The sequence below is a fragment of the Mastacembelus armatus genome, chromosome 24 (assembly GCF_900324485.2).
Source record: "Mastacembelus armatus chromosome 24, fMasArm1.2, whole genome shotgun sequence".
NCBI classification, from domain to species: domain Eukaryota; kingdom Metazoa; phylum Chordata; class Actinopteri; order Synbranchiformes; family Mastacembelidae; genus Mastacembelus; species Mastacembelus armatus.
Genome location: NC_046656.1, coordinates 10,780,161 through 10,794,846, shown reverse-complemented (window position 1 = coordinate 10,794,846; position 14,686 = coordinate 10,780,161). Strand labels below are relative to the sequence as shown.

General features: G+C 39.2%; 2 protein-coding genes across 2 annotated transcripts; one reads left to right on the top strand and one right to left on the bottom strand.

Moving 5' to 3' along the window:
• Positions 1–5,002: 5,002 nt before the first annotated feature.
• stx7l (syntaxin 7-like) lies at positions 5,003–10,329 on the bottom strand. The gene is made up of 10 exons (XM_026319028.1): positions 10,263–10,329; positions 8,653–8,746; positions 8,403–8,472; positions 8,086–8,176; positions 7,801–7,938; positions 7,153–7,199; positions 6,976–7,066; positions 6,753–6,825; positions 6,505–6,587; positions 5,003–6,178 (listed from the first exon to the last, which is right to left on the bottom strand). The coding sequence occupies exons 2-10, from the start codon at positions 8,735–8,737 to the stop codon at positions 6,083–6,085; spliced, it is 774 nt and encodes a 257-aa protein (XP_026174813.1). The 5' UTR covers positions 8,738–8,746; positions 10,263–10,329; the 3' UTR covers positions 5,003–6,082.
• Positions 10,330–11,298: 969 nt separating this feature from the next.
• leg1.1 (liver-enriched gene 1, tandem duplicate 1) lies at positions 11,299–14,370 on the top strand (the record flags this gene model as incomplete). Its single annotated transcript, XM_026319286.1, has 8 exons — positions 11,299–11,692; positions 11,999–12,085; positions 12,266–12,339; positions 12,428–12,532; positions 13,019–13,137; positions 13,399–13,540; positions 13,650–13,746; positions 13,862–14,370. Coding segments are annotated over 8 exons (1,170 nt in total), but the record flags the coding sequence as incomplete, so codon positions are not given.
• Positions 14,371–14,686: the final 316 nt, after the last annotated feature.

Sequence of the window (14,686 nt, the reverse complement as noted above, 5' to 3'; positions counted from 1 at the left end):
CCTCTCAAATACATGGCAGATGATTTGAGGTGAGCAAACCAGGATGGTATTTAACTTGTTCACACAAGATGTAAAAAATGTTTATGGGCTGATGAAAGCCTCTCTTAAGCTCTCTTTGCTACAAATGAATAAATCCAGATCTATTTAACTTGTAAATCAGTAAATCAGAGATGTCTGCAGAATGATGAGAAGCTATAGGGGTCACAAATTTATTCACACTACAAATACAACTCTTTTATGATCAGCTCCTAAACCACAATCTGTAATAAACAAGTATTTAAATAAACAAGTATAAGCAAACAGACAAAGGACAAGACTTTTTTTTAAAAAAAAACATAAAATAGGAGCGTTGTTTTCACTCTGTAACCCACTCAGACTAAATACAGTGGTATCCATGCTCCATTATACACAGCAACTAGCTGCTAACTTTGCGTGTCTGCAGTCTGATGCTTGGTCGTATGATATACACTGGGATTATCAGAGCTTTTTGTTGAATACAGTCATCTGCTGCACCTGGAAACACTTAATGAGAACACAGAATCTGAGCCAAGCAGTGAAGTAGGACAATGCAAAACCAAAACACTGAGCCGAAAGAAAGAAGAAAGAAGCCTGAAAACACCCATAGACTGAAGGGAACTGCAGTCAGATGATAATTCTCTGTAGGTTTGTCCATATGAGCAACCATACCAACCATACCATATATTACTGCAGCTCTCAAGATATTTTATCAGAATTTAGACATACCCCGAGATTCATGGTGACACACTTATACCAGAGGAGACAAGAACAGGGGCTGCAAAGAAAGTTGTATATTACTACTAATAAATACTAAAAATGAAGACACTATTTGCCTTTTGCAAATGTGACATTGTGATATGTTTATATGAAGAGGCCAGGCACTTCACAGTAATATGTATGCTTCTGTAAAGGTAACTTTTCCCTTTTATTGTGCCCTGATTTCCCAACACTAATAGTACTCTTGTTTTTTTGGTTATTTAATCCAGTCCAGTTTTGTTTGTGAATTTGACTAGTTGTTTATTTAAGTTGTGTTATTTGCAGTTGTGGTCAGTTTAATGTCCCTGCTGGATGCAGGATGTATTATTTGTCTTTTTTTGTTTTGCCTGTCACTAAGGAATAGATCAGCTGCAGGTCAAAGATAGAGTCAGGGTTGCAGGTTGGGTGAGGTTAATTAAAGGAGAATGGGTGAAACTGCTCTGTAGGCAATGGTACTGGTGTTAACTTTGCTGTGCTTAGGAGTGATTACATACATCCATAGGTGTGCTGTGAGGTTGGCAGTAACCAAAATGTCACTTTTGCTGTTTTTCTTATTTTTTGGTATGATCTTGAATTCTTGTTTTTGTTTACCTTACCCTATTCTTACCTGAGTAGGTGGTAGGTTCCAGTGGGTGGTGCTGAGAAGGTAAAGTTTCCAGGTGACAGGTGGCAATTTGTTGTGAGCCTACAGCTTAGATTGCTAGGTTCCTTAGATTTTGTTTACTTGTGTTATTTTTGCCTGTTTTGTGTTTGTAGCATGTTTACTGACTTCAGATCATCGTCATGTTTTCTGGTTACTGATATTTTTTCCACTCATTTACTGCTCCCCCTAACACCCACGGGCATATTAAGATAACCAAAAACATGCCATCCTCAAACCCTGATGTTAGTTATTTGTTTTTCAGTGCAGGGGGAATAAACAAGTCTGCAGGTGTATTCAGGTTTTCTTTAGTGTGCAACCTTGGAGCTTTGAAATGGCAAATTAGTGCGGCTGTTACCTCAACTGTGACATACCCGAGAGCTACTTCCTCTTGAGAAAAACATTAATATTTACCAGTACTAAGCCCAACTTTTCCTGCTAGCATATTTTTCTGTTTTAGTGCCAGTTGTCATCCCACCAGTACCAGCTGTACCTCATATTTATTTTTGCCCTTTCCCCCCTAAATATTCCTTTTCAGAGAGTGTACACCACAAGGAGAACATTTTCACAGCAACCATGCTGCATTCCTGCTGGACTGTAGTTAGACTCCAAAATAAAGTTTACATTCCTGGGCTGCTGGGAGGAATGCTGCCCTCTGGGGCTCTGGACCAGATCTCAGGATTACAAATCAGGGATCACAGATAGAGAACGAGATTATCTTAAATGATTTTAACTTTAATGATAATATTTTTAACCACGTATGATCAGATCTGCAGACCTTATGAGGAAAATGCACAAATTACTATTTTTTTAAAATGACGTATTGATATTTTAGTGACAATTTAGAGTTTATGGGAACTGTCACTCTGCAGTAGTCATTCAATCTGTGACCAGTTTTAATGCATTACATCTATTTTGAATCTTAACATTTATGATGATTTTGAGTTGTTTATTTTGCAGATGAGGTTTAGTTAAATATTACAAACATTCATCGAGGATAATGGGCATGTGTGTAGCAATGTAAATAGTAGGCAATGAAGTAATTCTAGGTGTCCTCTGCACATACATCTACTTGAAATTGTTGTATTTGGACTTACACAATTATAGTGAATGGCAGTCCAACAGAAAAACAATGCACAGTGATAGCATTACATAGTAGTATGTTATAATCTTGATAGATGTGGTCAGTAATCCAGCTCTGCCCTCTGCTGGCAGAAATACTTACTTTTAATTTAATATAAAACAGATTTTTACTACATGCACACAATTATTTTGCAAATGTACATTCTGAGTAGTGTACGTTGCGTAAAGACATGGATTTCAAAAGGCACTACACTGAGTGACAATAACTAATAACTGTATTTGTGGCTCTGAACTGAGTCTACTAAAATAGATGATCAGAGGAAACTTTGGTGTGGTTTAAAACTCGAGGTATGGAGTTTCAGTCTCTTGTAGGTCCCCTAACTTAATGTAAATCCAATACAAAATTACTGGAATGTTCCTTTACGATTTGGATTTCATTGTTCAGCTCTGTGAAATACTATTATTAGGTCATTTTCAATCCAATTTCAGCAACTAATATTTGAGTTTCCTTATTTAAAATGTTGTGTCTCCTTCCCTCTGTCTCTGGATAATCAAACATAGAAAATGACACTATTTAGAACTGCATATTTAGAAGAACTACTTTGAGCTTGTTGGTGGAAAAGAATACAATAGCAACTTGTTATCCCCCCCGTCCAGTTTCTAATGACGCATTTAGATGACTGACCTCAGCGCTGGACCAAAACAGTTTTTTCTACAATTCATCTGCAACAAGCAAATGAAATGTCTAGGTACGCAATGTCCCTGCACAGTATGTCATTATTTGTGATTTTCCACATTAGCAGGCAAAAACTGCCACTCTGCCCCAGACACATTATACATGCATATAAATAAGGGGACTCATCAACAGTTTACTTCCATCTGCAAGTACAGCCTCGGCTCCTATCCTACTGGAATAATGTCTATTTGTCCTTAGCTTTTTTCTGAAATGAGGCAGTAAAATAAATACAAAGCAAAACAACCTAATAATACCCTATGTGTCTGTCCACCACAAACCAAACAACCCCATCTTTCCCCGCAGTAACTCTGCACCCGGTCAAACTTTCCTGTGCTACCTCAGCTATGACACCTCTGTTTTGAAGGGAAAATCCTGCTCAGTGCTTTGCAGCAACCTGTTACTTTCTCTGTGTGTGTAACCAGCCCAGAATACTCCCTGTCCTACTGACGCCCAGTTCAACCCATTCTTTGCCCTAGTGATGTATTTCCAACTGTGTGTCCAAAGCCTCCTCATCACTCACTCTGCCAAGGAAACTTTTGCCTTCTGCGTCACAGAAGTCTGTTACTTCCACATCAAGGTCCAACTCCAACACCGTCTGTTCTGACACATACAAGCTAAGTCCTGTCTGCCACCTGATGTCATCCTCTCATGGCTGCCTGAAGCCTACTTCCCTAAGTCCGAGGAGAAACAGAGGAAATGACACAGAATGTGAATGTAAACTTTTTTTTCAGACCAAATTTGACATTTTTAAAAGTTTCAACAAAAGGTGTCATGAGATGGGATGTGTTTTTGGTCCTCTTTTATTTAAAGGTTGCTGCGAAGTTGCAACACATTTTGTTTGTGACATGTAAAAAGTACTTTTTATGCAGATGATACTGTCGTGTTTGGCTCAGCCCAAAGAATTACTAAGGCATTTACTCAGCTGTGGTTTCGGTTTCGTTAAGGTTCAGTCTTACGAATGAGAACGTTTTCTGTCCTTACATGCAGAAAATGCTGAGGAAATACTCTTATTGCGAAACAGGGACAAGCTGTTGCACCACAATCAGATATAACTGATGAGTCTTTGTTTCAAAGGTAAAACAAGAGCATGATGTCCACCTGAAAGATTCATATTGGACATTCCTTAGATGGTGCAACACAGTTTAGCCAGATCATTATTTGTGTTTGCCTATATTTGTCCAAATGTTGAACAAGCATAACACATTAATTCTTAAAAACCTTAACCCCTTTTTCAGAGAATATAATCTGAACAAATTCGTCGTTTTCCAGCATCATCTCATTCTGACATTTACTTTTCTCTACTGATGATACTGAGTACTAGTTAACATTGTTCTTTTACCAAAATACTCCTACTGTGTAGGAGAATATTACTAATTCATTGTCCGTAAACATGTTCCAAATCAGTTTATAATAATTGGTAGACTGCTCTTGCCAAACCAATTTAAGTGTTTTATCTGTAACACCGACACTTCAGCTATGAGTGTGCAGAAACAGTAGATCTTGGGTATTTATAGCTAATGATTTTGCACCACACCAGACAGCCCTCATTGTGGTATAATATCTGTAAACCACTCTTTACATACAAAGTATACTACTTTAATTGAAACTCAACATGAGACTATCTGGCAGCATCTATCCAGTCAAAAACCTGCCTAAATAAATTGAAGTTTCACACACAGCATATCAATTTGATATGTTTTAATTGAATATAGACTAATCGTGCATAAATCACATTACTTGGTGTGTTGGTAAAACACAAAAACTCAGTCCATGGCCTGTATATATCAGGTAATTTATTTATCTCATGGCAGTTAAATCTCAGTATTAAAAACACATGCGATCATAATTTTACAACTGGGTCAATCTATTCTGGTAATAGAATATTAGTGTTTGCTTCACTTTCATGTACTTTGTTTGTTTCTTACTGCACTTTGAATTATTAGGGTTTGGTTTATATTTTAAATTAATGCATTGTCTCTGAGCTCAACAGTTAATAATTACAGGAAACACATTACCCGCTTATAGCAACTCTTCTACTCATTACTGAAATAACTGGCTGACAGTGAAGTATACTGAATGTCTGGATGGAGAGTACTTCATTATCAAAAGAATAACAAAATGAATCTGAATTAAAAAATTACTATTAAGTTTAATTTAAGGTTAATTTAAAGTAGGGTATACAATAGATTAAGACTATTATCACTGGAAGCACTTCATTAGAATAAACTGCATGTAATTTAGCTGAGTGTGCTATGCATATTTTTTTTTTTTTTTACATATTGCACACTTTAATTGCTAAAAAAAAAAAAAGTTTAGCATGCGGATTCTTCATATCTAACCTGATGAGATCAAGCAGCTCATGCAAAATGGCACTTTAATGAGCGTCAAGTCTAGAGAAAGTTTCTGCTTCATTGCACCCAAAAGCTGTACTGTCTGTTCCACATTTTATTTAATATTCACAGCTGATGGAGCCAACGGGGCGGTCACAGAACACAGCAATGCTACACTTCACTCTGACAATCAAGAGAGTACTAAAATCTTCACACGCTCCTGTCAAAGTACAAATAAATCATAAATCAGACACAAATAATTCAAATAAAGCTGATTATAACAGTAAAGCTACCAACACTAGTTTTGTTTCACAGTGAAGGAGTGTGCAGTCCTGTCAGTGAGGACTGCAATATCGTCAAACTATAATCAAACTAAAGAAAGATAGGCAGTCTCGATGATTCCCCTTGTGAGGAGGGTGAGAAAAGCAGGAGGCAGAGGAGACTAAGGATTGTGCTTCATCCTTTGTCCAGGCTGATGACTGCAGAGGAAGGGAGGTGAAGAGGAGGAGGAAGAATTGCTTATTTGCTTACAGAGCCCCAGATGATAAGTCCTATTATAACAGCAAGTACAGCCAACACTATCACCAGGATGCATATCTTCTTCCGGGAACTCCGCTGGGGGGCAGAAAAAAAAAAAAAAAAGTAAGTATGAATCACATCACCATGTGACTCAGCTTTTTGTTATTTTCACCTCTTTATTTATGTGAGCAATCTAACTAATAATTTGGTTATACAAAGGATGTCCACGTGCATGTGCCATCCCTGAGATACCGAGACAAACCAGCCTTGTTTAGATCTCTTTCATTGATCTGACAGTTACAAAACCAACTTCTCAATTATTTTTGCATTTGCATCTCTTTCCCTCCTCTCCTTGTTCATTTCCTTTTATTGCTTCTTTTTGTATCTGTTATATTCTTGAGTTTCTGTTTCCTGTGTTTTACCTGGTAGTCTGCAGCACGTGCCAGCTGTTGTGTGGCATTCTGGACATTCACATCAGCATTCTCCACATTGGCCTCGATACTGTCTGCACGACACAGAAAACACGCACGCGCAGTTTTGACATGCAGAAGCGGGAGCACCCATTTTGCAACTCTAGATGCACTGAGCACATACAAGCATTTGACCTGCCTGTTCTGCAGTAGAGGTACAGTGAAACATCTAAACACCAAAACATCTGCATTTTACTTACCTATCATATCTCCCTGCTCATGGACCATCATCCCCAGGTCCTTGAAGATGTCATTGATATCTGTGATATCAGCCTAAGTGAAGGTACATGAAGAGAAATGGTAAATTTATACAGTAAAGGGCACCTTATGTGTCACTTAGGTGACCTAAAGGTGAATATCAGAACGTAGAGGTGAGGAGCTATGCAGTGGTGCCCGGTGCAGACAGCTGAATCTTATTTATACCTCCAATTGTCTAATGGCCGACTCTCTCTCCTGGATCACCCTCAGGTCTTCTTCAGTTATGGCCTCATTCTGAGCCTGTACCTGGGCATCACTGCAGGAACAAATGCAGATGCAAAAAGAATCATTAAGAGTAATAATTAGCATATTGATAACAGAAAGGCTAATACTGAGACTGACCTTGAGAAAGGTGGCACACTCCCAAAGCTGTCCTCAGGCTGGCCTCCCTGTCAAAGCAAATTCAGTGGTTTGAATAAAAATACTTTTGTATAATGATACAAATATACATCAGAAGATATTGCTTACTATGATTATGGTACAGCAATGATTCAGGGAGGAGAGGGTATAATAATAACTGTGCCCATGGCTGTAGTACCTCATTAAATATCACTTGATTTAGTATCTACTGAACAGTTTGTTGTCCAAGACGTACGCATGGCAACACAGAGCTAGTAAAACCTGCAGCTTTTACATCCCAGCCACAAACATTGTTGCTTTCTAACCATTTAGAGTTGTAAAGACCTCACTGCTTATCTCTGTGAGCACAGTAAATACAGATACTTTCTATATAGTGAGATAAGTGGTGGGGGAACAGAGTTGCTAAGCAGGCAGGCTCTCCCAAGGGAATAGGTGTCTGAAACAGTCACAATTAAAAGGCCCTGTCTGAAGTAATGTACATTATTGTGAGGACTCTGTGTGAAACTTTGGATTTCAAACTTATTGTCTGCTTTGTGTTTAGATTTGTATATTGTGATTATGCACAAAATGTTATATGGTTAACTCATTCATCCTGGCTCTGTGACCATGCGGGCACAGCTGGTTACTCACCGACACCCTCGAGCTGGCTCTGACTCTAGCCACAAACTCTCTTTCTTTATCGGCTGCTTGCCGCTGGATTTTTTGGAAGCTGTTCAGGGCAGCGGAGAAGTCATTCAAGAGGCGATCTCTCTGTAACCTTCTCTGTCGCTACAAGACACACAGAACAAATATTAACACATAAGTCAAGAGTTTTATCTGATTAGTCTAGTATGCCATCATATCAATATTAGTGACCAGGGAAATTATGACTTTGGCTCTAGTCGATAAGGAGAAACATCTTTTTGGGTTCAGTACCTGATCAGGGCCAACAGGAAGTGCGCTGAATGCCTTGATCAGTCGGTCAGTCTCTTTTGCTAGCTGGTTGCCTTGCTGCTGTTTCTGTTGCCTGGTAAGAGGCAAAATGATGTCATGCAGGAAAAATGTTCTGCCACAGAAAGACTGGAAAGACTTTAGAGAATGAGGGGGGTGGAGGACAGTTAAGTATCATGGGACTCTTTGTTCAATTTTTAGCAGCGTTTTTAATCGGGTCCCTTCAGCGGCCTCTTTCCACTTACACTTGTACTGTTATTAGATCATTTACGAAAACCCACAACTCAGCCCCTACTACTCACAGTGTCTGTCGCAGCTGGCTGCTGTCCTGCTCTGTTCCCAGCAGAGACACTGCCCTCTGCAGCTCAGAGGCTGGTGAGGAAGAAAGAATGCAGACTCTGTTAATCCGTCCTGAAGTATCTCCATGTGACTATCATGATACACATACTGTAGTCAGTGAAGTGTGTTTAATCTAATGATAATGCCTTCTTTGTGCGCGTGTGCGTGTGCGTGTGCGTGTGTGTGTGTGTGTGTGTGTGTATAGAGTATTACTCAGTAGTGTGATCCTCTGGATGTTGGAGCTGATGTTTTGGACCAAAACACTGGGCTCCTCTGGAATCCCAGCCTGATAGGCCATGATGAAGAGCTGTGAAGAAACAACAACACAGCCAGTCATTCCACTCACACTGAGTCACACTCCCACTACTGTGCTCACAGCAGTTACTTAATGTTTTGGGGACTGATGTGAAATTACACTGCTCATCCTGTTTAAATCCATAGGTTTAAGAGTGTTTTATTTGTTTACTGCCTACATGGAGACAAACTCCATAAAATGCTTATTCCATTAACATTTTAACAGCTTTGCTTCCATGGATGGATTTAATAGAGACAATCAGTAAAGCATGTCCATCTGAAGCAGTGATGCTCTATGTAACCAGGCTTAACTTAGACGCCATAAAAAAAAAAAAAAAAACACATTGCCTAACCATAAAGACACCAAAGCCAATTTTTAACCCATCATAGACTTGTCTGTAATCTACATCTTCTGGCCAAAACACCTGGACACCTGAATGTTAAATCCATAAAAAAATCACTGAATGCATGATCAATAACATGCTACTGTAACAGCCTCGTCTCCTCTGGTCAGACTCCCTACAACACTATAGAACATGGCTGCAGGGATTAAGCTCGTTTTCAGCCGTGCACCCTCAGGTCCCACTCTGATGTTGGGTGGTGAGGCTCAGCTGACAGTGGGCGCTGGGTGAGGCTGACTGTATGAGGTGGTACATGGACAGATAGTGGAATCAGTACATTGTTTAAAAAAAAATAGAAATGATTGGATTGACAGGATGATTGCATTGAAGGAAAAAAAAAATGTTGACGATAAACTGGGAATATTAACACAAACAACAACAGCCTCATATAGCAGCCCAGTAAACAACCAGTTGAAACAAACTATCACAGCAGGGAAATTCATGATAAACAGTAGAACAATTTTAATTAGCATTTGTAATCCATCTCCTAATGACCCATTTAAACACTGTCAAAACTGTTTTCATTTATATATATATGTAGTCTTAAATGAAACAGGCTGCATCATGGTGTTTTTCTTACAGGCCACCCTGCAGACTTCCTGTGCCGTTGAGTCAAGAGAGAAACCGTGGCCAGTATGCAAATAACCATCTCAGATGACGCTATGTCTATGGGGAGGGTTAGATTTTCATCATTTTATTCCATCAAAATTATAAATTCAAACATGTTTTGTTTTAATTCAACTTGTTGCACCCTCCCTGCCCTGTGTGTTTACTCTCTTCACAACCTGCGAGCAGAGAAAATGCGGAAATCACTCGTGTTTACAGCGACGAGATAATAAATGATCTGCATGTCACAGGAGCCACACGTTCCCATCAGGATTAAACTCCTTTAATGTGACATTTAGTCAGTCCACTAAAATATGCGGCGGATACAGAGGTCACTACATTACAATCACAGTCGCAGCGCAAATTTGAAGATTTTTCTCTCTCGTTTCCGGGAGAACAAACTATTTCACTTCGGTTTTAAAATATGAGGCAGAAACAGGAGATCGTCTTTATCACGCTTAGGTTAAAGCGCTTTTAATCGTCTCTAAATGTTAAGCTTTTTTAAAAAAAGTTTTGCGTTACCTTTCCTGTGACTCGTTGCGATGGTTTGTTTCCTGGTTGTCAGCCACGCCCCCCGTCACATGATTGTCTGGCGGTGAACACATTGGCAGAAATGAACTACAAGATCACCCGAAGCTTCAGCTTATTAATCAATTTACATGAAACCTAATTAGGATTTAGTCATACAGTTTAATAAATAAAAACAACTCATATACCAGAACACTGCAACATCAACAGGGCCTTAACCTGTAAACACAGGTTAATTGATGATCAATATTTTACAGACTGGTCAGTGTTTTATAGGTCTATTCAAGTGTTTCAATAATTTTAGGTGAATAAATAACAGCATCAGCATTTCTCCATCTGATTCTTACTCCTGACAGTGTGACAAAGCTGGGAAATGTATTGTATTAAGACTTCTATCTGAATAAACAACGTGAAAACTACAGACTGTTAAAACTGAGAATGGGACTTGACTCATAACCTCAGTTTTTCTAATATCACACATGTAGCCCAACAGACAAGGGGCTAATAATCACTGAAATGCTTTCAGTATGGTGAAAGATTCACTTTAACGCTCATTGTTTGAAAAAGTAACACAAAGCTGTGTTTTCTGGAAGATGTGTCACCTGCTCCAGGACATTAGGACACAGCTGTTTGCACACGCAGGCCGATCTATCAGGTTAATCACACAGCTACTGTAACAGACTCCAGTTTATATGTACATCGTCTCAAAATAAGCTGCCATACATGAGGATTTTGATTATATTACATGGATCAGTGTAAACAGATGAGGCTTAATTTAAAACCATATCTTATTTATTTCTTTTTGGTGGTGTTAGAAGTGACAGACATGTCAGTGACTGACCGATGGTGAATGATGTTTTTTGAGTTGACTATTTTTGTTCAGTGTTAGATTGAAACTATGATTCTGTGTGTGGGCATTTATGTTTGTATGATAGATGTGTATATTGTTTGTAATAGTCTGGGCTCTATCTACACACAGTCTGTCTGTGAGAGTTCATTGACTCTTGCACTGTGAACTCGTCTACGTGTGTATGCCCTGTATCTATATGACTGGTCTCAGTCCAGAGTTCGCACTCTTTACTCCATTCCTGTCTGTAGTCCCGGCTCCTCAGTCATGCCGCACCCGACAGTCCTTGGCATCTGCCGCTGCCTCCTCCTGGCATATGCAGTGTCTCTCAGCAGCTGTGCTGTAATCCTAGAAAATGGCATGCCTATCCAGTGGGCGCAAACTACCAGCCAAGTCACTGACCTGCCGATACAGAATGGCGTCCTGACTCCCGACCCCTGGCACTTCCTTCATCGCATGAGTTTTTACCGGCTGATGATAGCTGCTACAGACCCCTTTATGGGCCCTATGGGGACGAATGCCACAGACAGTTCTCTGTGGGGTCTGCCACTGCAGCTTGGATGGTTACTAACTTCAGGTAAGATGAAAATTATTTTCTTTTTTACACCAATAGCATACCATAATGATCTAAAAACTCAAGCGAACAAAACAAACTTTTTTTTGGAGACAGTTTTGAGCTTTTCTATATTGTGTAAATATCAAAATCTCAGCAATGACCTTTCCCTCAGTAAAGTGAATAAGTAACCAGTACCAGTGTTTCTGAAATTGCCTTTTTCTTGTAGCCCCAGGATGAGTGAACATATTGTAACATCTTAACTCTACCAGCTACAAAAGAGCCAAGATACAAATCAGTGGGATTACGTACAATGTCTTGTTTCTGTAGGGCGCCTCGCTGATCCAACGGGTGCTACAACCTGCGGCCTGCAAACAGGAGACACCATGTGCATTTCTACTCAGAGCTGGTGGGGCTGTAAGTAAACAATCAGGAGTCCAACTTTTCAGAGGACTTACATTTACATAAGTCTTCTTCATAACCACTACATGTATTTGCCTTAGCCCTAACCTTTGCCTAACCTAACCTTAAACCAAGTCTTTATCAAAAAACATACACACATGGACACAAACTTGCCTAAACGTCATTTCTCTCTAGGTGTGAACTATTTTGCCTCTGCACTGCCATTTTTATCTGCCGCAAAGCAGGGCTTCCTGGGGCCAGAAGTCCAGGTACGTGTCTCAAACAGAAAGCGGGATATTTCAAATGAATAGAAAAGGTGAATGATGATGATTATAACAGTGATTGTTATATATTTAGGTCCAGATGCAGGTGCCTGCAGGTGTAGGGGACTTTTGCACCACCTATGCTAACTGTTCAGCTCGCTACCCTGATGCCATGTCTAAGTGGGATGCCTTTTTTCAGGTGTTTGAAATATACACACACATAAATACCACATGCACATTATTGGTTTTAATATAACACTGAAAGAGCAGACACTACCATTTTAACTATTTGAAATAAAAACACATACTGAAAATAAACTACCAGCTCTTTTAAAAGAGCACCGCACTGATTTTACACATCATGACACATGTACATTATAATGCCATCGTCAAAAGAACACATGTACAACACTATGAACTCAGAATACACTGAACTAACACAATTCTTAGTCAAAATACAGCTATTTGACAGCACAAGCTCCAGGTTAAGTAACTCTGGCTAACCTTTATTAGCCTTTGACTGAAGCTAAATTGACTCACTTTTCCTCAATGCTGTTGGTCTTGATAAAAGCACTATACTGTAAATTGCATTTAAAAGTCCCTTCTATATCCCTGATCTTTATGGGAGTGTACCTCCAGTAAATAGCTGCAGTACCTCCTTAATCTTCTGTATATGTGTTTAAAGGGTCTCAAAGCTGCAACTGCGTCTCCTCTGCCTGACAATGAGAAGAAAGACTCTCTCCTTGGTCTGTACTGGGCGGCTCATATAGTTTCAACTGATGCCTCTGCAGAATGCAATGCCAGGTTATCTATCTATCTATCTATCTATCTATCTATCTATCTATCTATCTATCTATCTATCTATCTATCTATCTATCTATCTATCTATCTATCTATCTATCTATCTATCTATCTATCTATCTATCTATCTATCTAATTAACCAACTAAGTCTGACTGTAGCTTTATAGAGTGGTATCAATCTTCTAATCTAACTCTCAGCAGGAAAGCAAAATATGTATATCCAAAAATATTCAACTACTTCTTTAACCTCCCCTCTCCCATAGACTGAGTCACTACTCCTCTGCAGAGGTGTCATTTGCTCACAGCTGGCTGAGCTCAGCAGAGTATATAGCGGCGGCACATTTCCATTCCAATTTGGAAAGATCTGCACTGTTCATGTCTCTTCTGCCAAGACGAATTTTACGGGTACATACTTAGAGCTTCATCCATGCATTTAAAAAAAAAAAACTATCACATTGATACAGTGTGTAAAAGTAACACATCTTTTTGCTTTCTGTCTCATATACTTGTTTAGGTTGGCGACAGTGCACCTAATATTTCTGATCTGAATGAGGAGGAGAACCACACAGTGTATGTCTTCTCCTGGATGAAGAACATCAACACCCTGCTTGGTAGGTCACACACACACACACACACACACACACACACACACACACACACACACACAGATTGTTTTATTTAACTGATAAGTTTTTGGAAATGATCACCTTTGTGCCATCCACAAAGGTGGATCGTTGGTGCGTCTGTGGAGAAGTGCCATGTGTTCAGTGAACACCAGAGAAAAAGGCAGAGAGATGCTGGAGCAGCTCCTACTGAATCCCAACTTCGCCACACACACGTTCTTGTCCATCATCACTGGAATGACTACAAGCTGCTGAGAGAAACACATGCACACGGACAGAAAGACAGAACAACTCTACTATTGCATAAACTCAGAGGAGGATTTCACTTCCACCAAATTTAACAGTTGAAGTAAGTGAAACATACTGAGAGTGAGTTATGTTATTGGAGCATGTGATCCCTGGGAACATTACAGCACATTAAAACAGCTAATCTTCTGTATATATTTGTTCCTTTTCTCACTCTCTATGTATGTCCCAGTAAACTGTCAATAATCCATCATTTTTATTGTCATTATTATACTCATTCTTAGTATGTGTTTATTACACTTTAATCAGCATTATACTGTACAGACACGTTCTCAAACTCTTGTCTGAAGATGCACAGTAATGTCTGTCCAGGTTTACAGGTTAGATTGGTGCTGTCTGGAAAGTATGGTGTCTTTACAGCTCTCTGATTAAAAAAAAAAAAGTAAGAAATGCTTCCATTTATTTTTCCATGACTATAGATATCATAAGTCTACACACTGCACTTTTCGCCATATTGATGCAAACAGTCATGTAGAGCCATACTTTAATCCAACAGTGCTTCCTAGTGGCAATATGATGTAATTACTAAAGTATAATATAACTTTCCCTGGCATGATTAATGACGTATGGATTTTTAAAATATCTGCAAAAACATTTCCTCCTATAAAGTGGTAAAACAGGT